Raw genomic sequence first — 26,094 nt, 5'->3', positions numbered from 1 at the left:
AACAGAACAGTACATATGTACAAATCAACAGTGAAAGAAGTCAGTGTACTTTGATAGGCCAGCCCAAAACTAACAGAATATAAAGTATTTACATAAATAAATGAAACTTCAGAGGAAAAATCATAGGAACATATGAACAATGACTAAAAACGTTAAAGATTTACATTGTATAAAGCATATAAAGAGAGGGACTTCTTAAAACTGTAACCACGTATATATCATTCCAAATGTGAAGTCAAAAACTGCACACAAACGATCTCAGGAATTAGGCATCATCAGGAATTGAAGCAAGGTGCAAATTGTGCACAAAGCCCTCTGAGCCAGTGCTACCCCGGAGTAAAGAGCAGGCAGTTAAAATTCTTCAGTTGGAGAAACACAGCATATTAGTCTCTGGGGCATTTTACAGCTTAACAAGGTCTAACCGAGTGAATGACACGAGTTTACACACCTGGTGGCAATTACACTCCGGCAAACGGCAGTAAGGGAGTTATAGTAAAGCTGTGTCTTTTACTGGTTGGGACCCCTGGTTTTGGGGTTTTGGGGGCATGGCTAAATTCAAATGTGCTCCGTTTGTCTCATTTCAGCTCCAGTGTGCGCACAGCTTCTGGAGGAACAAGAGCTCACACACAGGGCAATGCTGGAGGAAACAAAGTACGTGTGTTAAGTTTGAGGGAATATGATGTTTTTACGCACAAATGATGGATGCCGTTGATCCATACAGCCGTCCCGCGCGCAGGACGCAATGGATAGTCAGCACCCTGGCTTACCATTACGGACTGGACCGGGGGGTGGAGAACGAGATTATAGTTCTGGCCACCGGGTTGGATCAATACCTGCAGGAGATTTTCCATCACATGGACTATCAGGGTGCGGGGAAAGTCTCCGTGGAGGATTTTAACATCTTGTGTGAAGTTTTGGGGCTGAACAAAGACTCTGAGGACACTGAATGCAGTTTGGAGAGTTTACCCAGCGAGCTTACTTTCAGACACTTCCACGCCAAACTGTGCGGATACTTCAGCACCAAGGCGGGGTGTCAGTATGAAAACGGCCGGTTGTTGGTCGGGAAGGACAGCGAGCATATTGAGACTCAGATCCGCCTGAGGAGCCCTCTGAGGCGGCGAGAGAAGCTGCTGTCTGCCGCTCTGAGTGAGTCCTCGGAGGGTCGGCACGCCTCCGGCTGCAGGCTCGGATCCTGCACCAAAGAGTGCTATGAGGAGATAGTGGCTCTGGAGGAAGCAGAAGACCGAGTGGCGAAGCTGGAGGATGAGAATGCAAGTTTGAGGGAGCTGATCGAGGACATGAGAGCCGCGCTACAGAGCAGCGATGCCCGCTGTTTGGCCCTGCAGGTGAGAGCCGTGGGGAGGATCACCATGATTATTCTGCTAAGAAGAAGAGGGCTAAAGTCTGCTTAAAAAACCTACAACTGTAGAAGTAGATTACTTTATAATGCATTCTGTTACAAGTTAGAATAAGTAACCTAGTATCAACATACACAGGTATTGTAATCTGATTACTTTCCTTTACTTCTGGAATACCTTAATTACAAATGCAATGCAAAAACAAAATACAGAAAAATAATACCATGCTTTTTATCTAAGTGTATAATGTAAGACAACAGAATAATTTTACCTTGGATATTTGGAGGCAACCTGGCAACACATGGAGTTAAAACTGGCAAGAAATAGTTTATTTTTGTCATTAAGCATTGTGATTTATATTAAATCCCCATACCCATATATAACTGCAGACTCAATGACCCATTAGAAAGTGAAAACTGATCTTTTTTTAAGAAACGATTCATTAAATGGCTGTAAGAGGGATTTTCCACAACCTACAATCCAAAATATGCTCTTATTAATGGTTTCCAACTCTTCCATAAGGCATCAATTCATGAGGTTTTAACCATTGCTATCCTCAGCAACGGTCTGTTCTCCTTAGCAACAGTCTGTTAGCGGAAGTTAACAACCTCTAGACATCCAAATTGACCAATCGGAATTGAATATTCAACTATGGTCTCTGTTGGAAGAGTTAAGTGTTGACTTTACTATTAAAAACTAACAAGTGTTTTCGCCAAACTGGTAACCAAGAAGTGTTTCTTATGGATTGCTTATGAGTGATCTATTAATAAAGCCATTGAGCTAGTGCTGCTGTCTTTCAATCAGAAGGTTGTGGGTTTGATCCCAGCCCCTGCAGTCACCATCTTTTTATTGACATGTTGCAGATGTGTTCTTGGGCAAGATACTTAACCCCAAGTTGCTCCCAATGGCATGGTGTGTGAATCTGTGTGAATGTTAGCTTCCTCTGAGCAGGTAGCACCTTGCTTGGCAGCCGTTGCCTCTGTATGAATGTGTATAAAGGGGTAAATGCTGACTTGTAAGTGCTTTGAGAAGTTGTAAAGACTGTATGAAGCGTTATAAAATTCAGTCAATTTGCCATTAGTTATAGCAGCTGCTGTAATGTGCAATCTGGTTCCATGGAATATCTTAATGCTAGCCTCCTCTTTTCAGGTAGGACTATGGAAAAGCCACTCCAAACATAAACCAGAGGAAGGCTGCGTTGCCGCACACCAGACACAAGCAGCCCCGAACGGTTTGAGCAACAGCAACCTGAAGAGCCTCCAGAACATCATCAACGAGATCGAGCTGCTGCGGGGCTCCAGAGAGCAACACGCAGAGGACGCCATGCTGTGTAACGAGAGGCTGGAGCAGGAGCTGTGGAGCTCTAAAGAGACTGTGTCTGCTCTGGAGGACTGCAACAGAACCCTGAAGAGGGAGCAGGTGGGCATGAGGAGGAAGGTGGAGGAGGCCCGGCAGGCACTGCTCAGCGGCCTGGGGAAGGTGAAGGAACTGGAGGCCAAAGCCAATCATGTGCCGGTTCTGCAGAGGCACATCCTCCAGCTGGAGTCAGAGCTCCTCTACTACAGGTAGGAACCCTCAGAAAACGCTGGATGTAGCAATTGTCATTTGGCCATTATGGAAATTTGCTCCAAGGCCCGTCACCCTTCCTGGGGGCTTGCTTTTATTGGGTTTAGCTAAATGCAAGACCATGAATTTCTCTGGGGAGAGACAGTCCCAAAGTCAGCTGTTCTATTTCTTTACGTAAAGACAAAGAAAACAAGACAAAGATTTATTTGAGAAAGATCCAGAAGATAGGACTGCAGGTGGAAATTAGCCATTAGCTCAAATCTGGCTTAAAGCATCACTTCTCTTTTCTGAGATTAATGTATGTGTATGCATGTGTTGGCATTTGGAATGGGTAGAAAAGCTATCGTCTTTATACACGGTCGTTGAGTATGGAACCCCAAAATATTAATTACCTCATCAATGAAAAAAGATATTGTGAAATCAATAGTCTTCCAAACCCATGGCGCATCCACCATTAAAGGTGCCATAGAATGGAACACTGTATTGATCTCGGCATAGTTGAATAAGGAGAGTTGGGTACATTGAGCTGACATACTGTGAACCTCAAACACCATTGTTCCCTCCTTCACGTGCAACTCATGAATATGCATATCACAGCGGTGAAACGGGCGAATTACAACAATCCCTGTGTGTGACGTCACACACAGTAGTCCAGCCCCAACATCTGCATACACCAGCTGCTGGAAACACTAACGCTAACACTCACCACTCCGTAACGCCGCTCTCCGATCTCTGACCAACCGGCTGTTCTTCAAACTCATCGGTTTCCTCCTCCGATAAAGGCTCTAACATGTGAGGTTGGATGCCAATAGCCTCCATGGTTCATCTCTCACAGTTTCGCCAACTTCACTTACTTCTGTGGGCTCTGAGGCAGCCATGGATTGCTCCTTGTAAACCAGCCAATCAGAGCAGAGCTCGTCATAATTATTTAAATGAGCCCCAAATAAAACAACTCAGCTTGTTTCATTCTAGGACCAAATCATAGGGTTATAAATGGGTCTGTAAAACCACATCTGGACATTTTTTGGATCAACCAAAGTTATATACCTTCTTTGTAGACATCAGAGAACCATTTAAAATACCAGACAGATGCTTTCTGTGGGACCTTTAAGAGAGACTTCTTTTACATACTGGTCTTGCATAATGACTGGATAATAGGGGCCATGTGATTGCCAGAAAGGTTATGTGGCAGTGACAATATTACTGTCCTGAAAAGTGTTGAAATAATCTTTTAGGTTCCAGAGGATGAAAATGAAGCTGTTCCTTCTTGTGATTTAACATTGGCACCGTGTTGATGGCCCAAAGGAAACGTTAGCCTAAGGTCACAGTTGTTTTTTTGAGGGCAGGGACTAGACAAAGAACTTTTCACCTCTTCATCAAATCCGATCCGCTGTCAAACCCCGAGCAAAACAAGTGTCTGGCTGTTCACCATGCTGGAAGAAAGAAGGCCTTGTCTGGCAGGTTAGGGAGGCCTTTGAGGCCAAACTGGACCATAATGAATCATAATCCTTCCTAGAGTAAAATGACTCTGTTTACTTCTGCCTCGAAAAACTCTTCCATGCCACTTATGACGGATTGATGTGGTTTACTTTTACCAATTTTGAGCCTTGTTGTGTTGGAGTTTACTTAGCGGGCATCGTGTGTGGCAGCTCGCTCCTGCCTGAGCTCTGCTTCTGTTAGAAACTACTCATTTTGGTGGAAGTAAGGGTGTAATTGGACTTTTCAAGTACAAAGCCAATGGCTTTAATGTTTATCCCTGTGTCTGTTGTCGCAACTCCAAACGTATAATCAGAGTCTGCAGGTCTGGCCTTCTTAGGTGGCAGATGTCTCTAAATAGTTTGAACATACCTAATGCTGTTATTACGGACTCTCAACCACCTGTAATTCTAACCAATGCACTTTCAAACCACGATACACTTCTTATATCCCTAAACTCCACTAATCTATGCAGACTGTGTTCCAAAAAGTCTTTTCACTGCCCTTCCATTGATACACTAATGGCAAATAATTCACCCCCACAAAGGCTCTGACTTGTCAGGAGAGAGCTCCATTGAGTGAGAGCCTCAGCAGACTGACCGTTCTCATCAATCTGGGCTCACTTCTTTCTCTCTGCTCCCCGATAAACAATACCACACAGGCACCCCCGTCCTATGGATCTTAGCAACCAAGCTCCATGAATATTCCCACTGAAGCCTCAATGCTTGCTCAGTCATGTCTCATCCAAGGACAGGGTTAGACATGGGGGTACAAGTTAAGGAGTTGGGCTTTAAGATTTCAGAATTTTCTTCTTTACATCTGGATGATGGTCATGTGTAGGGTTTAAACAAGGGTTAGGGTTAGGGTTAGAACTCTCTGGTAAATAAGAATACTACTTTGTCTCTTATTTACTGATCATTTGCTGAAGGAATTACAGTTCCAGATGATACGTTTTTATGGCTGATAGTGAAATTCTTATTCATAGTTTCCCACTTCAGAGAAGAAGTAAGAGACAATGGAAGTTTGAGTTGTTGATCTTACGTTTGAGATGAACTGCATTAGCGATGGGTAGCGGTATTCAAGCAGTGCAAAAGCCTGCATTGTTGCACATCAGAAACTACTTGTTTTCAATCAGCCTTGAGCAGTTTGGTTTGCCAGTAGAAGAAAGAAGACTTAAGGAAAACGTGGTACCTTTGCTGCTCAGCTGTTGTCTGTATGGTTTATCATTTGCATGGACAGGTCTGAACTAATTCTGAGGATACGAGAAAGTTGTTTTTTTCTCACCAAAATGAAGACCCAATCACAACACACATTTCCCGTGTCTTAGATTATATTTGTCAAGGTCATAAATAGGTCTTAAAAGATGTTGAATTTAACCTGGTCCCGGTTTGAGAGATGCTGAGGTATGTCAAGAGTTCTGTTGGATTAAACAACAGTAACTTTATCACTGTGGCTTATTTCTAAACTGCTGTGACAAGTAATGAGATTAACTCAGATGCTGCTGGATCTCAGAGATACAGCTCTGGCGGGTGGTGGGGGGGTTAAGAGCTGGCACTGCTTCCACCCTGGGGATTCCTCTTAACCACAGTGATAATAAAGATAGGCAACACTCCTTATGAGCTCCTACGACGAGACTAGAATACCCACCCATTTGACTTGGCATCAGTTCATTACTGGAAATACTTTTGCAGCTGGGATGTTCCAAGGAATAGTTCATCGTATTGGGAAATACACTTTTTTCTTTCTCGCCAAGAGTTGAATGAGAAGATTGATGCCTGTATGGCGAAATCCACGGCTACAAGACTGGAAACCAGCTAGGAAGAAGCTAGCTAGGGTCTGTCCTAAAGCAACACAATGCATCAACCAGCACCTATAAGATAACTAGTTAATACTTCACATCTTGTTTGTTGAAATATAAAAACTACAAGCTGTGTTTATATGTTAAGAGTTGAGAAAAAAACATATTTACTGTGAACACAAGTGTTCAGTCGTGTGCTATAAGCTAAGCTAACCAGCTGTTAGCTCTAGAGCTCATATCTACTTTGTGTTGTTTTTCTGCTACAAGTGTTTTGATTTAATTCTGAGTGTTTATTAGCATTTGGTTTGATTTTCTTATCCAGATCTTTTCAACTTTGCATCAACATCCCAGCAGAAGTCAGGTAAAAGGTTGTCATCGGGGAAACTTAAGATCTGTGGGTGTTGTTGCATAACAAGTCTATGATTTATTTGGACTGTACACCAACAGAGGAAATGCTGAAACTAAAAAGGAGCCGCTCCTCTAACTGGAGTTGATTAGCTCAGTCTCTGTATACTGGGAGAGTCTAAAAATGTCACTTCAAGCTCAATTGTTTTTTACCCCAGAAGGTAAAGGGTGTCTAAACCAGTCACTGTAGCCTAAAGAGCTCTGTGGGCCAAAGGGATTAGACAATAGGAAGCACAGCAAGAGGAACAAAAAGAAGTGAGGGGGAGGAAAGCCTACCATCTGGAGGAAGAAGCAAACACTCGACTGTTTGTTCATGAAATGACGGACATGTTTTCCAAGATAGGAATGGCTTCATTCAACTTTCCATCTCGTTTTTCTGCTCCGGAGAAAAGATGTAGCCTGGAGAAACAAAATCACTCATCTAAATGAACTTTGGTCATCTTCCATCAAGAACTCCTTCAGTTTTATTGTGCTCTTGATTCCAGGTGTCGCTATTTATAGTCCAAGGACATCTACCCGAGAACACATGTCTTAAAGTGTGCAAATTTAAAACTCCCTTTCCATTTTATCGGCACGCCTGCAGACGTCCTCCATGTATGCCTCTAACCCCTGGCACTCTGAAGGCAGGCCCCAAGGGAGGCATAATCTCCCAGCCTTTCATGCTCTCTGCATGGCGCCTGAAAGCAAAGGGGGAAAAGGGTCTAGCAGTCCATTTATCTGCCTCGGCAGCACAAGAGCTGCAGCATTGTGTGGAGCAGGTGCTGCCACGGCATTCCTACCCTTTAAATAATGTGGAAAGGACACACTAGAGGGATGTCTGGGACCCGTGGCATTCTGCTGCCTTAATGTTGTTCTTGAACAGATTTCAAAAACCCACACTGCCAAATGGGCTCATTTTCCCAGTGAAGCACGGCCCTGCTTCCCCTCTCTCTGGTTAAGAGGTATGCTGACATCAGCAGAAATACATCACACACAAAATATTTTATAAACTTATGCCACCCACCCTCGTTGGACTTTCTCTCCCTCTGCTTTTAACACCCCCGTTTATTTGACTTTTGGGGTTTTCTGCACTTTGCTCGCTAAGAAAAGCTACCCTCTGTAAATGTTGCAGCCACTGGGTTTCTGGATTAGATCTCCAGCTACCGGTAACTAATCGCAACCCTGAAGCTGTGTATCCCAGAAACCCCCTCTCTGTGCGGCTGTGACCCAGAGGATCTTGATTAATAGCCGTCAGCTATGTAAACACGAACCCTCACCCCCGACTCCGTCATGCTGCAGGGCGCCGACAGGAACTGAAGTTCAAGCTCAGGTACAGCGTGACCTCATGTTTGACCTCTGCAGAGAACGAAGGCTGCCAGTGACCGATGACACCTGAGAGAGGAAATGGCTATTTGGGGAGTGGGGGGGGAGGGTAGACGGGTGTGTGTTGATGGGCAGTAACAGGGGCTGTAACACTGAGCGTGGACCCCCCTGTGGCCACCCCTCCAAAAGAATATGCAATTTGTGTAAGTATTGCAGCAAAGCATGTGCTGTAACCATGCCCAAACTAAACAGGGATTTTATTTTCTTCAGTAATGTCAGTAAATAAATTGACTCTTGGTTACTGGAACAAATTCTGTACCTAAAACAAGTCCACAAACAAACCAACAAGCATTTCAAAATAAAATAAAAACCTTGTTTGGTTTCAAAATGAACGTATTTATTACACCAAATTCCTTTTAATGTTCTGTATCTTGGGCCAAAGTAACTCAAAAAGCTAACTGAACTGAAGTCATGGACACAAACTCTGTGACTAAACCAAACACCAATGATGGTATTTCTTATTTTATGCTTTTATGACTTAAATCTTGAACCCTGTCTTTGTCGGGCCCCATCACGCCCTAGAACCGCCACTGGGGTGTGTTGCTGGAAAGTTCACTTGAGCGCCACGCTGTGATAAACACACGGAGGGCTCTGGGTGTCCTGGCTCTAACAACAAACAGCTGAACCACCCCCCCACCCGACCACTGCCAACAGAGGGGCTTTAGACTGCTGCTAATAAGGCAGAATACAGGATACTATTAATTAGACGGAGCACAATAGAGCTCTTCATGTGTACTTGTGTGCCTCGAGGGACGTGGTGATAATTAGCACGATATATAGGCAACCATTTGCTTCCACATGTGTTCAACTGTACCGTTGCATGTGCCAAGAGCTTTATTGTCTGAGCCAAAACAAATTTAAGAACCAAAATATGTATTTTCCTTTTTCTTTTTTAAAGTTATGTTGCATACACACATCAGCCAAGACGTGTCTTTGATACAGGAACTAATCAAAGAAAGGGGAAGGTCGTACAGACAGTTCAGGAAATGTTAAATTGATGATCTCTCTGTTCCCTTGTAGTACTTCCTCTTAACCCTGAGGTATACAGTACATACAGCTGAATTTGCTCGTAATACTGCACCTGATTTATGACCTAAATATGTATTTCTGTGTCATTTATTTTCTAAATTAAACAAAAGGCAAGCAACACAAAAGGCTAAATGTTTTTAGGTGACGTGAAGTCATGTGACCGTGCTGTAGTTCCTTTATAGCCCAACATTAGCCTCCTTTAGCTTAGCGGTGGAGACAGGAAGTCATGTGACCGTGCTGTAGTTCCTTTGTAGCCCAACATTAGCCTCCTTTAGCTTAGCGGTGGAGACGTGAAGTCATGTGACCGTGCTGTAGTTCCTTTATAGCCCAACATTAGCCGCCTTTAGCTTAGCGGTGGAGACGTGAAGTCATGTGACCGTGCTGTAGTTCCTTTGTAGCCCAACATTAGCCTCCTTTAGCTTAGCGGTGGTGACGTGAAGTCATGTGACCGTGCTGTAGTTCCTTTATAGCCCAACATTAGCCGCCTTTAGCTTAGCGGTGGAGACGTGAAGTCATGTGACCGTGCTGTAGTTCCTTTGTAGCCCAACATTAGCCTCCTTTAGCTTAGCGGTGGAGACAGGAAGTCATGTGACCGTGCTGTAGTTCCTTTATAGCCCAACATTAGCCTCCTTTAGCTTAGCGGTGGTGACGTGAAGTCATGTGACCGTGCTGTAGTTCCTTTATAGCCCAACATTAGCCTCCTTTAGCTTAGCGGTGGAGACAGGAAGTCATGTGACCGTGCTGTAGTTCCTTTGTAGCCCAACATTAGCCTCCTTTAGCTTAGCGGTGGAGACAGGAAGTCATGTGACCGTGCTGTAGTTCCTTTATAGCCCAACATTAGCCTCCTTTAGCTTAGCGGTGGAGACAGGAAGTCATGTGACCGTGCTGTAGTTCCTTTATAGCATTAGGTTTTTACTTCTGGCCGTTGCATTTACGCTTCCAAAAAGTGTTGTTGATATGTGGAGATTATCCTGCTGAACAAAACATGTTAAGTATCATAAACATGTGTTGGCCACAGAGCTTATTTTTCTGCAATACACCGAAATCCAATGGTGAAATCCCATTGCGTTTTGTAAAGGGAGCTCTTCCGATGCTAACTTACCATATATGTCATCACGGCAACACCCTATTGTGTGTCTGCTGCATCCCACAGTCTGACCACTATGGCTGTCTGGAGTACTTTTTGTTGTCTGAATGCATCCAGTTGGAATCCCCATGCTCAGCACAAACACATCCTTACTGTCAGCCACGTGATGGAAGTCAGTCTAACTCTCAAGCAAACAAAAAACACATTACATCTAGTTTCTAATCTAACAGTTGGGAGGTCGTTCTTTTTTCCTCCCAAGACACAAAGCCATTTTTTTAAAGCCTCTATACATTTCAAAGGCCTGAGCCAGAAACTGGAGCCTTGCTACAGTATTCACTGGACACGGGCTGCACCCCCCACCCCCCCACCCCCCCCCCCCAACGCTGTCAATTAAAGTGCAATTAGTCACACTATAGACTGGGTTTGAAAAAGCCTCCCACTACTTCATACCAGAGCGTCTCCACAGCAACCGGGAGTGTGTGTGTGTGTGTGTGTGTGTGTGTGTGTGTGTGTGTGTGTGTGTGTGTGTGTGTGTGTGTGTGTGTGTGTGTGTGTGTGTGTGTGTGTGTGTGTGTGTGTGTGTGTGTGTGTGTGTGTGTGTGTGTGTGTGTGTGTGTGTGTGTGTGTGTGTGTGTGTGTAAAGGATTTCATCAAATGGGATAATGTAATCAGGATACTACAAAAGGTAACTGTAGTCCCTTAGAGTTCAGAAGAAGATTGCTGTTACATTTATAAACAAGTAGATTTACTCAACTGCAGTTCTTAAGTACAATTTCCAGGTATTTGTACTTTACTTAAGTACTTCTATTCCACTACAATTCAGAGGTAATGTGTACTTTTATTTCACTAAAAGTGTTTAATACCTTTAGTTGCTAGGCAGATTTGGATGAATGATGGTAAATATAATCTCCCTTAAATCAGACTTTAGTTCACCTGCAGTAAATCCAGCAGCTACCCTGCAGTATACAAAGCCATTCAAACTAGCTGCACCTTTACCAGCTCTGAGAACACTTTAATGATCAATCATTATAAAACATATCAGAGATATTATTCTGAAATGGACCAATCAGACAATGACTACTTTTACTGTCACTACTTTAAGTACATTTAGAGGAGAGTACTTTCTACTTTCACTGGAGGAACATTTAGAATACTTTTACTGTGACAGAGTATTCCTACACTCTGGTACTTCTACTTTACTCAAGTACAAGATCTGAGTACTTCTACTTTACTCAAGTACAAGACCTGAGTACTTCTACTTTACTCAAGTACAAGATCTGAGTACTTCTACTTTACTCAAGTACAAGACCTGAGTACTTCTACTTTACTCAAGTACAAGACCTGAGTACTTCTACTTTACTCAAGTACAAGACCTGAGTACTTCTACTTTACTCAAGTACAAGACCTGAGTACTTCTACTTTACTCAAGTACAAGACCTGAGTACTTCTACTTTACTCAAGTACAAGATCTGAGTACTTCTGCTTTACTCAAGTACAAGATCTGAGTACTTCTACTTTTACTCAAGTACAAGATCTGAGTACTTCTACTTTTACTCAAGTACAAGATCTGAGTACTTCTACTTTACTCAAGTACAAGATCTGAGTACTTCTACTTTTACTCAAGTACAAGACCTGAGTACTTCTACTTTGACTCAAGTACAAGACCTGAGTACTTCTACTCAAGTATAAGACCTGAGTACTTCTACTTTGACTCAAGTACAAGACCTGAGTACTTTTACTTTGACTCAAGTACAAGACCTGAGTACTTTTACTTTACTAGAGTACAAGACCTGAGTACTTCTACTCATATAAGACCTGAGTACTCCTCCCACCTCTGATTAATTGTAATTACTTTTTTTATGGTGGGACTGCAGCTGTTGGCCCTGATGAACAAACTCCCTCTCTCCTCCCTCACGGCCCCCACTAACTTAAACACGACTCTCTGATTGATTGCCTGAAATCATGCTGCAATTATTGACCTCCAGTGAAGTCACTCCTTTCTCCCAGCTTGTGCACAAAGAAACCAGTACACAGATGCTGCGTATAACAGCAGAGCCGGCCTCGCGCCAAAAGGATCTGAGCTTGAGTGCTTTTTTCTTTTTCTTTTCAGGCGGCTGAAAAACCTTTTTGAGATTTTCTTTTTTTTCCAGCAAGACATCATCATCTGGAAACACTTATTCTGTGATTTACGAAGGCCCCCTATCGGATTTCCCCCAGCGCAAAAGAGCAGACAGCAGGAGAAACGTAGAAAACTCAAACCATTACAGGAAGATTGATCCGCTCAAACTGCCCTCTCAGTCTTTTTCAGTATCAAGTTTGGATGTTTCTTTGACGTCAAGGAAAACACGACACATAGAATAAATGTCCTCTATGAAACATGTGCTTAATATTTTCAGAGCTCTATCTATCGTTGCTCCATCCACTGTGAGCTTTTACCTCACATCTTGCAGGCTCCCTCCACAGAAACAGCCCCGCTCCACCGTTGACCCACTTTACTGTAAATATGCCTCCAAGACACAAAGTCTGGCTTCAATTACCCCACCCAGATTTGGCATACAACATCACAGGCCTCTATAAAATTATCATGGCAGTTGTAGATGTGGCTTAATACACACTGCCTTGTGTTACTTGATATGTTCTCTTTGATCTTTTCAATTGGTCGGGACAGAACTTTCTCATCTGTGTGAATTTGAAGGAGTCACTTTCTAGTCCCTTCGGTCGATGCCAGGGACATCACAAAGATGGGGAACATGCTAGCTATATTTAACTTTCTCTTGCAGGTCAGAGGTGTCGAAACTACAACTTCCAGGCAGCACCCGGGCAGAGCAAAGCAGGCAGAACCAGAGATGTTGCTCGGACTCCCAACACGACCGGTGTTCTCCGACAGGACGGGCTGTAACGACCCCGGATAAGAGTAAGACATGTTTACCATGAAGCTCCTTGGTGGGGTATAGTACATGAATACATGTCTTGTATCCTGTATTTAGAAGTGTTTAGTAAACATCTGTATCTTGCATATTACTTCAGCACCGTTGTGTACTTTGAAACCAGTACTGGAATCCAAAGAACTGCAAAAACATGGAGGCACCAGAACATGATGAATCGACTACAGAGAGCAAAAAAGACTGAGACCCACGTCCAAAGAACAAATTCAGAGTCAGTGAGGAGTCATATAGAGAGATTGCATTGGTTTTCTTGCAATTAAAAACCTGGATCTCTTCTTGAGATATCCAGAAAGGATACACAACTATTCGTTTTAGAGACACAACAGGGGGTGCTGTTGTTGATCCAATACCTTAAACACACAGAACATTAGAATGTTATACTTTTAATCAGTCAGCTTTTAAGCATTTTAAAACAAAGGACATTTGGACCAGTGATAATGATGATTTAAAAGAGGGCTATTCTATCCTGATTCACAGACATCTCTTTCTCAATGTAAGTCAATGGGAAACCCCTAGATGCTCAGTTCTCTATGAGAAGCTAAGCGTACAAGTTCTGGTCTGTAGCCTTTCCTTATGATCACGCTAACAATTAATGGTGTGTTGTGGCGTCTAGTGGAGGAGCAGCTGTTTCGTTCGGTGGAGGGTCAGGCAGCGTCGGACGAGGAAGACGATAAGTGGACCGAGGATCAGCAGAGGCAGGTGGACGAGGTGAAGAGGATCCTGACGAAGCTGTCCTGCTGTGGGGAAAGGTACCAAACATCATTTCTATATCACGAAGCAGCAGCATAACAGAAACCACTAATCATGTGAGAGCCTGAAAGATATAGAACCAAAGCCAGGAATCAGGGTTGTTTCACTTGGAAATACACATTAGAGTGATTATGTTAGATCCAAGCAACAGGCTAGCACCCATGCTAGGTTGTATTAGTGGCTTAAAAGACTACCTTGTAGGTTGAAGCGAGGTGCAGGGATGACTTATTCTTGTAGGCGATCCAAAACTTAGCATTGCATTTACAAAATCACACAAAATTCAAAGGGATTCTTTCTTTGTATTATTGCAGAATATAAACTCTGTTGCAACCAAACGTTTATAATGCTTAGATGTTTTGTTCAGAAGGATTTATCTCCATCTGTTAACACATAAATGCAATTGCTATAAGTAAATAGCTAGGCTATAAACAAACTACATGTCGTCGCAAATCTTCGCGCCACCACTGCTAAGCTAAAGGTAGCTAATGTTTGCCGTGATGACAATTAGCCACTTGTTAGCGACTGCCGTGTTTATTGCACATTCACCAGTGGGGTATTGGCTTTATTCTATTTGATCTTGTAGAACAAAAGGTGAAAATCTATACAGTTTATGTTTACAACATACTTTATTTCAGGCTTTCTAACCAAAAACCCGTTCAATAAACCGTTGACTTTGAGACGAGTCAACTGGAAGCGCTAAAATGCTAACTCATATCCGGGTTAATGGACTGTTCTATTAGAAAATGTAAATATAGACTTTCAAGTCATTTCCTCATGACTTGAGGATGACTTCCTTTCCTGTTGTTAATGTTTGAACCTCCAGACAACAAAGCAACGTCATTGTTTGTGCAAACGTACCCGGCAATAAACCTGATTCTGATTCTGATCTTTTGTTACTCAGACATGACTTGCCACAAACTCTGTCCCTATTTGACATCCCTGACCCTGACACACGTTCTGCTCTCTGGTTCGTGTTGTTGTTCAGGTGCGACGACAAGGCGTTCAAGAAGCTGATGTTGAACTACGGCAGCTCCAGGAGCGAGGAGAGCTGCAGCGCGGTGCTGGAGCTGCTGGAGAGGGTGACCCGGCTTCACAAGCAGCTGGAGCTGAAGGAGAGCCGGGCGGAGATAGACATGGAGCAGGTAAACACACCCCCACTTACCTCCATCACACCAGGGTGGGCGGCTCCCCTCCTCCATTTCTAAAGAACAGTTTTTCCTCTCTTTACATCCTTGTGTCGTCAGTCAGAATACCTTTATTCCTCCCACACAGGAACATTTTCCATTGTTACAAGAGCCAAATATAGCTTAATAATCCTTAAGAAGCATAAAATGTTAAAGATGAAAATAGAAACGACACCAATTACAATTTACAAAATTCAGTACCAGTAGAATTATTTAAAAATAGTAATAATAATGTGTGTATATTGTTTAAAATAGGGCGGTGGTGGCGAAGTCCATAGGGGCTTGGCCTGGGAACTGGAAGGTCACCAGATCAAGTCCCTGAAAGACCAAGTGCCACCGTGGTGTCCCTGAGCAAGACACTGGTTACCTACACTGCTCCCCGGGCGCCGTAAATAATGGCAGCCCACTGCTCCTAACACTAGGATGGGTCAAATGCAGAGACCGCATTTCGTTGTCCTAGTACTTGTACTCTGTGCAATGACAATAAAGTTGAATCTTCATCTTCAATCATCTGATAGTAACCCTGTGATAGTATTTAAAGTGGATATATGCACAGTTATATTTAGGTTATTTTTTATATTTAAACTTGGTGTAAAATACTTCTCTTTATAAATCTTTTATCCTAAAAATACTTTTCATTTATTATTATTGTATTTTTTAACTGCTTTTACAACTTATTTCCTTAGAGTGTGTGTTTGCATGACCAAGCAAATTCCTGGTGTGTGTAAATGTACCTGGCAAAAATCTTGCTTCTGATTCTGATTTACAGAGTTATTACAGAAGTAAAAATTGCCGCTAGCCAGTGATAGTAATATATATACTGTATATGTTTTGCGTATAAGTAGTTGTGAGCGGGATGGCTCAGGTAACAGGTAAGAGACGGAAGCGTTCGGCGTTGGGCAAAAACAATGCGTTTATTGGTTGAGAATAGTGCCCACAACAGGCAGCTCCGCGGTACTTTCCGAGCGGGGAAGGCCAGGACGGGGTGTGTCGTCTTCCCAGGACCCAGCCTACTGCAAGACAGATCAGAACCAGGTTACCAACATGCCTTATATTAAACGCCTGATTACCTGATTCCGATCAGCTGTCTGGTCTCCGGCCGAGCCACTCCCCTCACCCCAGCAGCCGGCGCTCTAACCACACCCGGCTGCCACATACCCCCACCGCCCGACTCAGGCCGGGACCCCGCCGGCCGACAGCCGACCTCCCCCCCCCCCCCTCCGCCGAGCGGGAGAGGAAATCGGCCACGACCATCCGGTTACCCGGCCTGTGGATCACCTTGAAGTTAAACGGCTGTAACGCCAGATACCAACGAGTGATCCGGGCGTTGGCATCCTTCATGCGGTGGAGCCACTGGAGCGGGGCATGGTCCGAATAGAGGGTGAAAGGGCGCCCCAGGAGGTAGTAACGCAGGGCGCCGACCGCCCACCGTATGGCGAGGCACTCCTTTTCCACCGTACTGTAGTTCACCTCCCTCTGAGCCAGCTTACGGCTAATGTACAGTACGGGGCGGTCGACCCCCTCTACCTGCTGGGACAAAACGGCCCCCACCCCACTGTTCGAGGCGTCGGTCTGCAAAACAAAAGGTAGAGAGAAGTTAGGGGTGAACAGAAGCGGCTTTCCACAGAGGGCTTTCTTAACCCTCTCAAACGCCAGCTGACATTGCTCCGTCCACTGGACCGGATCTGAAGCACCCTTTCGGGTCAGGTCGGTCAGAGGGCTGGTCAGCTCCGAAAAGGCGGGGATGAACCGCCTGTAGTAACCGGCCAGCCCCACGAACCTCCTGACCTCTTTTTTCGTCTTGGGCACCGGACAGGCAGAAATGGCGGCAGTTTTCTCTATCTGTGGCCGCACCTGCCCGCCGCCCAAGTGGTACCCCAGATACCGTACCTCCCTCCGCCCAACCGCACACTTCTTTGGGTTGGCCGTGAGCCCCGCCTGCCTCAGGGACTCGAGCACTGCCCCCACCTGCTGCATATGCTGCCCCCATGTCTCACTGTGGATGATGACATCATCCAAGTAAGCAGCAGCATATGCAGAGTGGGGACGCAGCACTCGGTCCATGAGCCGTTGGAAGGTGGCTGGAGCCCCGAACAACCCGAAAGGAAGTGTGACAAACTGGTACAAACCGTACGGAGTGGAGAAGGCCGTTTTTTCCTTCGACTCTGGAGAAAGGGGAATCTGCCAGTAGCCCTTGGTTAAATCCAGTGTCGTATAAAAACGAGCAGTGCCTAGCCGGTCCAGGAGTTCGTCGACCCGGGGCATTGGATAAGCATCGAATTTGGACACCTCGTTAACCCTGCGGTAGTCCACACAGAACCGGATTGACCCGTCCGGCTTATGTACCAGCACGACAGGGCAACACCAGTCACTGGTGGACTCTTCTATTACTCCCATCTCTAGCATAGCCTGAAGCTCCGCCTGAACAATTTTCCTCTTGTGTTCAGGCAGCCGATAGGGCCGTGAACGAATGGCCACGCCCGGGGGCGTTTCTATGCGGTGGTTTATGAGAGAGGTACGCCCTGGCAGCGGGGAGAACACGTCGGCAAACCGCCCTTGCAACGCGGCAACGTCTGCCACCTGACCGGGTGAGAGATGGTCGCCGCAACAGACCGGGGCTAATTCGGTGTTAATAATGACCTCCGGTCCCAACTCATCTCTCTCTATCACCGTGGTGGCCAGAGAAGCAGACGCCACTTCCCTCCATGTTTTAAGGAGGTTTACGTGGTAGATCTGTGTTGCTCCCCCCCTGTCAGAACGCACCAGCTCATAATCTACGTCCCCCACTCGTCGTGTGACCACGAAGGGCCCTTGCCACTTGGCGAGTAATTTGGAGCTGGAAGTTGGGAGTAACACAAGTACTTTATCTCCCGGTGAAAATTGTCTCAGTTTCGACCCTCTGTTGTACAGGCGCTGCTGACGTTCCTGAGCCTGCAGCAAATTCTCCCGTGATAACTGCCCCAGTGAATGGAGTTTTGCTCGCAGGTCCATAACGTACTGAATTTCGTTTTTACTTGTGCTCGGACCCTCCTCCCAGTTTTCTTTAAATAGGTCCAAAACACCCCGTGGCTTCCTGCCAACCAGCAGTTCAAAGGGAGAAAATCCCGTGGAGGACTGAGGCACCTCCCGCACTGCAAACAACAGAGGGTCTAGCCATTTATCCCAATTACGGCTATCCTCGTGAACGAACTTACGAACCATGTTCTTTAGCGTTTTGTTAAACCGCTCCACCAGGCCATCGGTCTGTGGATGGTAAACACTAGTCCGGATCGAGCGGACGCCCAACAGTTCATACAGCTCGCGTAGTGTGCGTGACATAAATGACGTGCCCTGGTCAGTCAGGATCTCTTTCGGGATCCCGACTCGGGAGATTATATGAAACAGTGCCTGTGCAACGCTCTTTGCAGAGATATTGCGCAACGGCACTGCCTCGGGATATCGTGTTGCATAATCCACTAGGACGAGTACAAAGCGATATCCCCGTGCACTCCGGTCTAATGGCCCGATGAGGTCCATACCAACTCTCTCAAAAGGCACCTCAATTAATGGGAGTGGGCGCAGAGGCGCTTTTGGGGTGGCCGGCGGATTAACCAGCTGACATTCGCTGCAGGATGCACACCACCGCTTCACATCCGCGCGAATGCCCGGCCAATAAAATCGGGCCATGATCCGGTGTAGTGTCTTATCGTACCCTAGGTGACCTGACATGGGGTTGTGATGAGCCGCCTGGAAAATCATTTCCCGACGGCTTTGTGGTACCAACAACTGGGTATTGATCTCTCCTGTCTGTGTGTCACGGCTCACACGATACAGCCTGTCCCTAATAACAACAAAGTGGGGGTGTGCGAGTGCTGTGTTTGGGTGGAGCTGGGAGCCATCAATACTCACCACCTGATCGAAAGCGTGCTGAAGGGTCCCGTCCCTAGACTGTTCGAGGGGGAAATCCTCAACCGGGAACACCGGCGGGGGCAGAGGGGCCTCCCCGGCACCCTCCGGTGGTAGAGGGACCTCCCCGGCCCCCTCCGTGTCTGTTCCCCCTTCGTCGCAGTCAGCCGCTTCGCCACTAAACACAGCACACCACTCACATTTCCCTGACTCCCGTGAACGCACCCCCATAGCCCTCGCTAGCTTAGCAAACCCCGGCCAATTTGTTCCCAAGATCAGAGGGTGCGTGAGGCGAGTACTAACTCCAGCCCTGACTCTATGCTTTTTTCCCCTAAAAGATATTTCCAGAGTCACCTCCGGGTACTGGTGAATATCCCCATGCACACACCTCACCTTCACCCACGATGCTTCCACCAATGCCCCCGGCCGAACCAAGCGCTGATGGATCATCGTCTGATTACAGCCCGTGTCCATCAGAGCCTGGTGGGTACCCCCCTGTATACATACCGGTATACGGTACGTCCCTTCTAAACCGGGGGAGGCAACTGGCGGTCCCGCAACCCGGACCAACTGTCCGACCTCCATCATGGGACACTCCCGCCGGAAGTGGCCGGGCTGCCCGCACCGCCAGCACTCCTGCCCTGGCGCCTGAGGAGCCCCCCGTGGTGCCGGACGACCAGAGGCGGAGGCTGGATCCTGGGGAGAGAGAGAGAGAGAGAGATGAGGTAGGGCTTGGGTGGGAAGGGGCCGGGTCGTGGGTTGAGGGGAACGCGGTGCAGCGGCTGCTGTCGGGAACCTCCTCCTTGGGGCTGGAACGGGTCGGTCCGCGGGGACGACAGGTTGTCGGGGCTCCTCCTTCATGCTCCGCTGGGGAAGCGAAAGGTGGTCCTCCGCGAGGACGACGGCTGCCTCCAGGCTGGCAGGGCGGTGACACTGGACCCAATTCGCCGTTGACGATGGCAGCCCGGCGACAAACTGCTCCAGTGCCACCTGCTCCATGACGTCCTCGGCGGAGCGCATCCCCGGCTGAAGCCAGCGCCTCGCCGCATCGAGGAGCTGCTTCGCGTAGGAGAAGGGGCGGCCAGCGTCCTCGAAGGGAAGGGCCCTGAACCGGCGGCGGTGTCCCTCTGGTGTGCTGCCGAGCCGGTCCAGGATGGCCCTCCGCAACTGCTTGTACTCATGTCGATCGGACGCTGGCAGGCTGTGGGCGGCTAGCTGCGCTGCCCCGGCCAGCAGGGGAAGAAGCCGCACAGCCCACTCCTCCTCCGGCCACCCGCACGCCGCCGCAGTGCCCTCGAATATGTCCAGATAAGCCTCGGGGTCGTCGTCGGCTGACATCTTCTGGAGGGCAATCTGCGGCGGCCGGGCGGGGTTGGTCACTGGCTCGGCCTCCCGGGCGGCCGGACGCTGCAGCAGCTCCCGCAGGAGAGCACGGTCCTCCCGCTGGCTGGAGGCGATTACGAGGAGAGCCTCGCTCTGCTGCCGTTGTAGGGCCGTTGTGCTCTCCTGCATGAGGGCGAGACGCTGGAGGGCCTGGCCCAGCGGGCTTTCTCCTTCCGTCATCTGAGGGGTTCACGTCACTGTTCAGGCGCCACTGTGAGCGGGATGGCTCAGGTAACAGGTAAGAGACGGAAGCGTTCGGCGTTGGGCAAAAACAATGCGTTTATTGGTTGAGAATAGTGCCCACAACAGGCAGCTCCGCGGTACTTTCCGAGCGGGGAAGGCCAGGACGGGGTGTGTCGTCTTCCCAGGACCCAGCCTACTGCAAGACAGATCAGAACCAGGTTACCAACATGCCTTATATTAAACGCCTGATTACCTGATTCCGATCAGCTGTCTGGTCTCCGGCCGAGCCACTCCCCTCACCCCAGCAGCCGGCGCTCTAACCACACCCGGCTGCCACAGTAGTATTGCAGTATTAAACTGGACGATAGACGACTGCTGAAGCTTGTTTTTAAAGTGGAGAGCTTCAAAGGCAAAAACCACAGCGAGCGGTATGATCCTGCAGCTAACCCAACCAGCCTCCCTCGGTGTGTGTGTGTGTGTGTGTGTGGGTGGGTGGGTGTGTTTGCAGCTGTTTCTCACTGGAGTCGACCGCAGAAACACTCCCCCCTCCTCGACCCGCATGACATTTAGGAATATCGTAAATTAAAGCTCTCTCTCTCGCTACAGTTGAGCAGTACTTTCACAACACAGGAAGACAGACAGAAGGTGACGTAACGTGTTCCCACATCGTCCCCGGCACTCAGAGAGGAAAAGTTCAAACTAAACAAAGTCGTGACTGTGAGGCTTTGTTTATGTGCAGGAAGTGTGGGGTAAGACCTCTGTCCTTCACTACACCATGACGTAAAGGTGCAGTGCTGGGACTTCCAGACAAACCTAAAGTCCCTTCTGGAAACTCACTGTAACTCGCCAGATGATTTTTTAGGTGGTTTTCTTTGTATCCTGATTACGTAATCTCCTTACATGTAATCCATTACTCACCAAGCATGGCAGGCACACTAAAGGACAATTCCTTCAAGGGTTGAATCTTGTATTTTGCATTTACATCCCTAATACATTTTTCCCGTGTGTGTCTTCCAGATGAAGGACTCTCTGGTGCAGGAGCTGCAGCAGAAGGCGGAGGAGACAGAGCTGCTGCAGGTGGAGCTGCAGATGCTGGAGACCGAGAGGGTTCGTCTGTCGCTGGTGGAGGAGAAACTGGTGGACATCCTGCAGCTCCTGCAGCAGCTCAGAGACCTGGTGGGTTCCAGTCTGTTGTGATTGGTCACTCGCTTACAGATGTCCCGCCCCTTAGTTAATGTATAATGTGATGGAGAGCTAGACAATAGAAGCGTGAGTGTTACACAGTGATGTGACTAGGTAGTTCAGGTAGTAAACAAAGAAGTCCAATAGAGGCGTTTCAGGCAGGATTTTAGCCTTTGCAGACCATTGACATGCACTAAAATCTATAGAACACACTACAGGAAATGGAAATCCCCAAAAAGCATAGGTCCTCTTTAATTTACTGATCATTTAATTTGAAAGTCGTCTATGACCTGTTTTTCTAGGAGTTATGAGGATTCTTGTCCATTCTGTTGTGATCCAGCCCTCACTCACTCTGGGATTGATTTTAGATCTGAAAGCAAATTAATTTCACTTGTTGAACATGTGTGTGTGAGCCTCTGTGGTTACGAGTCTCAGATTGCCCGTTAAAGCGCCCCGTTAATCGCCTGACCGTCATCTGAGAATAGCTCTCTCTTGTTTCAGAACGTCTCGCGGAGGTCCCTGGGGAAAATCCTGCTCAGCACGCTGGGCTGCTGCAGCGACCCGCAACACGGTTAGTAGGTCACGCTCGGCCCATAAAATCAATACAAGTCCTGTGAAACGTGATCATGAGGGTTTACTGTTACCCGGGGCGGGGAATGAAAGTAGAAGTACTCAGATCTTGTACTTGATTAAAAGCAGAAGTACTCAGATCTTGTACTTGAGTAAAAGTAGAAGTACTCAGATCTTGTACTTGAGTAAAAGCAGAAGTACTCAGATCTTGTACTTGAGTAAAAGCAGAAGTACTCAGCTCTTGTACTTCAGTAAAAGTAGAAGTACTCAGATCTTGTTCTTGAGTAAAGTAGAAGTACTCAGATCTTGTACTTGAGTAAAGTAGAAGTACTCAGATCTTGTACTTGAGTAAAAGTAGAAGTACTCAGATCTTATACTTGAGTAAAAGTAGAAGTACTCAGATCTTATACTTGAGTAAAAGTAGAAGTACTCAGGTCTTGTACTTGAGTAAAAGTAGAAGTACTCAGATCTTGTACTTGAGTAAAAGTAGAAGTACTCAGATCTTGTTCTTGAGTAAAGTAGAAGTACTCAGGTCTTGTTCTTGAGTAAAAGTAGAAGTACTCAGATCTTGTACTTGAGTAAAGTAGAAGTACTCAGATTTTATACTTGAGTGAAAGTAGAAGTACTCAGATCTTGTACTTGAGTAAAAGTAGAAGTACTCAGATCTTGTTCTTGAGTAAAGTAGAAGTACTCAGATCTTGTACTTGAGTAAAGTAGAAGTACTCAGATCTTGTACTTGAGTAAAAGTAGAAGTACTCAGGTCTTGTACTTGAGTAAAGTAGAAGTACTCAGGTCTTGTACTTGAGTAAAGTAGAAGTACTCAGATCTTGTACTTGAGTAAAAGCAGAAGTACTCAGATCTTGTACTTGAGTAAAAGTAGAAGTACTCAGATCTTGTACTTGAGTAAAAGTAGAAGTACTCAGATCTTGTACTTGAGTAAAAGTAGAAGTACTCAGATCTTGTACTTGAGTAAAAGTAGAAGTACTCAGGTCTTGTTCTTGAGTAAAAGTAGAAGTACTCAGATCTTGTACTTGAGTAAAGTAGAAGTACTCAGATCTTGTACTTGAGTAAAAGTAGAAGTACTCAGATCTTGTACTTGAGTAAAGTAGAAGTACTCAGATCTTGTACTTGAGTAAAGTAGAAGTACTCAGGTCTTGTACTTGAGTAAAGTAGAAGTACTCAGATCTTGTACTTGAGTAAAGTAGAAGTACTCAGATCTTGTACTTGAGTAAAGTAGAAGTACTCAGATCTTGTACTTGAGTAAAGTAGAAGTACTCAGATCTTGTACTTGAGTAAAGTAGAAGTACTCAGGTCTTGTACTTGAGTAAAGTAGAAGTACTCAGATCTTGTACTTGAGTAAAGTAGAAGTACTCAGGTCTTGTACTTGAGTAAAGTAGAAGTACTCAGATCTTGTACTTGAGTAAAGTAGAAGTACTCAGATCTTGTACTTGAGTAAAGTAGAAGTACTCAGGTCTTGTACTTGAGTAAAGTAGAAGTACTCAGTTCTTGTACTTGAGTAAAGTAGAAGTACTCAGGTCTTGTACTTGAGTAAAGTAGAAGTACCAGAGTGTAGGAATACTCTGTCACAGTAAAGTATTCTAAATGTTCCTCCAGTGAAAGTAGAAAGTACTCTCCTCTAAATGTACTTAAAGTAGCGACAGTAAAAGTAGTCATTGTTTGATTGGTCCATTTCAGAATAATATCTCTGATATGTTTTATAATGATTGATCATTAAAGTGTTCTCAGAGCTGGTAAAGGTGCAGCTAGTTTGAATGGCTTTGTATACTGCAGGGTAGCTGCTGGATTTACTGCAGGTGAACTACAGTCTGATTTAAGGGAGATTATATTTCATCCTAATCCGCCTAGCAACTAAAGGTGTTAAATACATGTAGTGGAGTAAAAGTGCAAAGTAGCATAAAATGGAAATACTCAAGTAAAGTACAAGCATCTCAAAATTGTACTTAAGTAAATGTACTTAGTTACTTCGCACTTCTGCTCAGCGGTAACATCTGGTCTGTTCTCTGCGCAGGTAAAGCCCACATCCTGGAGGTGCTGAACGCTCTGTACCATGAGCTGGCTGCCTGTGAGATCCTGTCTGCCGCTGGGCCTCTGGAGCGGACGCAGAGTCAGCAGTCTCTGAACGCCCTCGTCATCTCCTGCTAAAGACCGCCTCCTGCTGGGCCGAGTCAAGCTGTGTATAGTGTATTATATTGGAGCTTTTATACTCCTCAGATCCTACCATCTATAAAGGGATTTTAGTCTAGATGTATTACCTAGTAAAGCAAAGGGTTTATATATTAACATTTCAGCTGCCCGTCTGCCGTCTCTAAATGTAATATTTTAGCTCACTGCCACAAAAACCACATGGAGGATTTCCTTCTACTTTCTTTGTAAGAAAGATGAATGGTCACTACTTTTATTGATATATGTGTGTTGTTGTTTTTAATTTATAGTATCTGGTGTCCTAACATGCTGCCATGCATTTATTTTAATGGTTATACTGATAGTATAATGACAACATTTCCACATACTGGACCGTGATAATCCATCAAGATATGACTATAACAAGATAAGTCTGAATTAAAGACGACATTTATCAAACAAAAGCCTTTTATATCACAAAAACAAGGTTTAATTTTGTGTAACTGAGGTCTGTTGACCATAAATCCCAAAGATAAGTAAAACTTGTCTTAATGAATTGGAACGAGGTTGGGTTTAAATGTGTAACACAGATCTATAAGCAGTGAAACTGACAAAAGTTGCACAGCTGACGGGAAGACAACACAAACATTCAAGCATAAACTTGTTTATTCTCAATGTCTTCAAATTGTACATACTGCAACTCGTTCATGATCCAATATTTTCTTTGTGCTGAATGTGAACATGTTAAAATAAGCTAATCTTTTAAGGGGCATACAGGAAGTCTGTAAATTGGATCGACAGGTCAACAACATCCCATTGAAAGGAACCTTCCTAATTCATGTAGTGTGCATATCATGGTCAAAGGCCTCTGCAGAGAAAACTGTATTTTGGAGAAATCACTATTTGTGTTTACTTTGCAACACTAAGGCATGGAGACAGTATATCTGCCGTTAACCTGCTAAGCTTTTCGATGTGTGGAGGTTAGATGTTAACCTGTTACCGTAAACGTTGATGTCTTGACACTTGCTCTATTGTGGTGCTCAAGTAGGACATGTTTAACATAGAAGGGGACAAGCGTGGCCAAGATGCATCATCAGTGTTGGTCTCTGTGAGCCTTAAGCACGCAGACCTATCCTGTATTCAGAACATTGTGAAATGGGCTTCATTTAGTTGCCCATGAGGCCATGTTTTTGCAGCCACTGAATTGGGACACAGCTGCAGACTGGCTGATCACAGAACAATCTAGAAGTCAGATGGATATACCTTTTTGGGGTTAAGTATCTCGCCCATGGATACCTCGACATGTTGACAACAAACAATTCAAACAAACAATTGTTTGACAATTCACTGTCACTGCTGTTTTGGAATGATGCAAAACCACTCACTGGTGTTATTAAATCATGCCATTAAAGCCTTTGACTCACACATGCTGGATGGTTGTGATTTTCTCTTTGTTGTTCTGTTTCTATTCATGTGAAAAGGAAATGTCTTATCCCATTTCGGGCAAAATATGAACCTGATGACATCCAAAGAGTACGATTAATCCCCATTAGATACTTCATAAAGTAGCAGTCAGTCTTTATAATGATAATCCTACTGTAATTTAAATAAAACATACCTTAGTAATCTATTAAACTTAATGCTTTTTCACCACTAGACAAAGCTAGTTATTTGCGTTTCTAGGCAACCCCCGAAATCCCGGAAGAAGACTCGTATCATTAAAAAAGAAACACAATACATAGCGGGAAACACAACAACAACAACAACAACAACAACAACAAAACACATT

At 45.5% G+C, this 26,094-nt stretch overlaps 2 protein-coding genes across 2 annotated transcripts; one reads left to right on the top strand and one right to left on the bottom strand.

Moving 5' to 3' along the window:
- The first annotated feature begins 602 nt into the window (after nt 1-602).
- On the top strand, nt 603-25,730 carry efcc1 (EF-hand and coiled-coil domain containing 1). Its single transcript, XM_063911936.1, has 8 exons — nt 603-1,346; nt 2,508-2,923; nt 12,862-12,995; nt 13,640-13,775; nt 14,762-14,918; nt 21,429-21,587; nt 22,095-22,164; nt 24,193-25,730. The coding sequence occupies exons 1-8, from the start codon at nt 696-698 to the stop codon at nt 24,324-24,326; spliced, it is 1,857 nt and encodes a 618-aa protein (XP_063768006.1). The 5' UTR covers nt 603-695; the 3' UTR covers nt 24,327-25,730.
- Nucleotides 15,818-20,183, bottom strand: LOC134882916 (zinc finger protein 287-like). Its single transcript, XM_063910930.1, has 2 exons — nt 19,353-20,183; nt 15,818-15,973 (listed from the first exon to the last, which is right to left on the bottom strand). Exons 1-2 carry the CDS (start codon nt 20,181-20,183, stop codon nt 15,971-15,973), a joined length of 834 nt encoding a protein of 277 aa, XP_063767000.1. The 3' UTR covers nt 15,818-15,970.
- Nucleotides 25,731-26,094: the final 364 nt, after the last annotated feature.

Source organism: Eleginops maclovinus, chromosome 20, assembly GCF_036324505.1.
Source record: "Eleginops maclovinus isolate JMC-PN-2008 ecotype Puerto Natales chromosome 20, JC_Emac_rtc_rv5, whole genome shotgun sequence".
NCBI classification, from domain to species: Eukaryota; Metazoa; Chordata; class Actinopteri; order Perciformes; family Eleginopidae; genus Eleginops; species Eleginops maclovinus.
The sequence above is the reverse complement of the archived record's forward strand: the minus strand, read 5'-3'. Positions and strand labels throughout refer to the sequence as shown.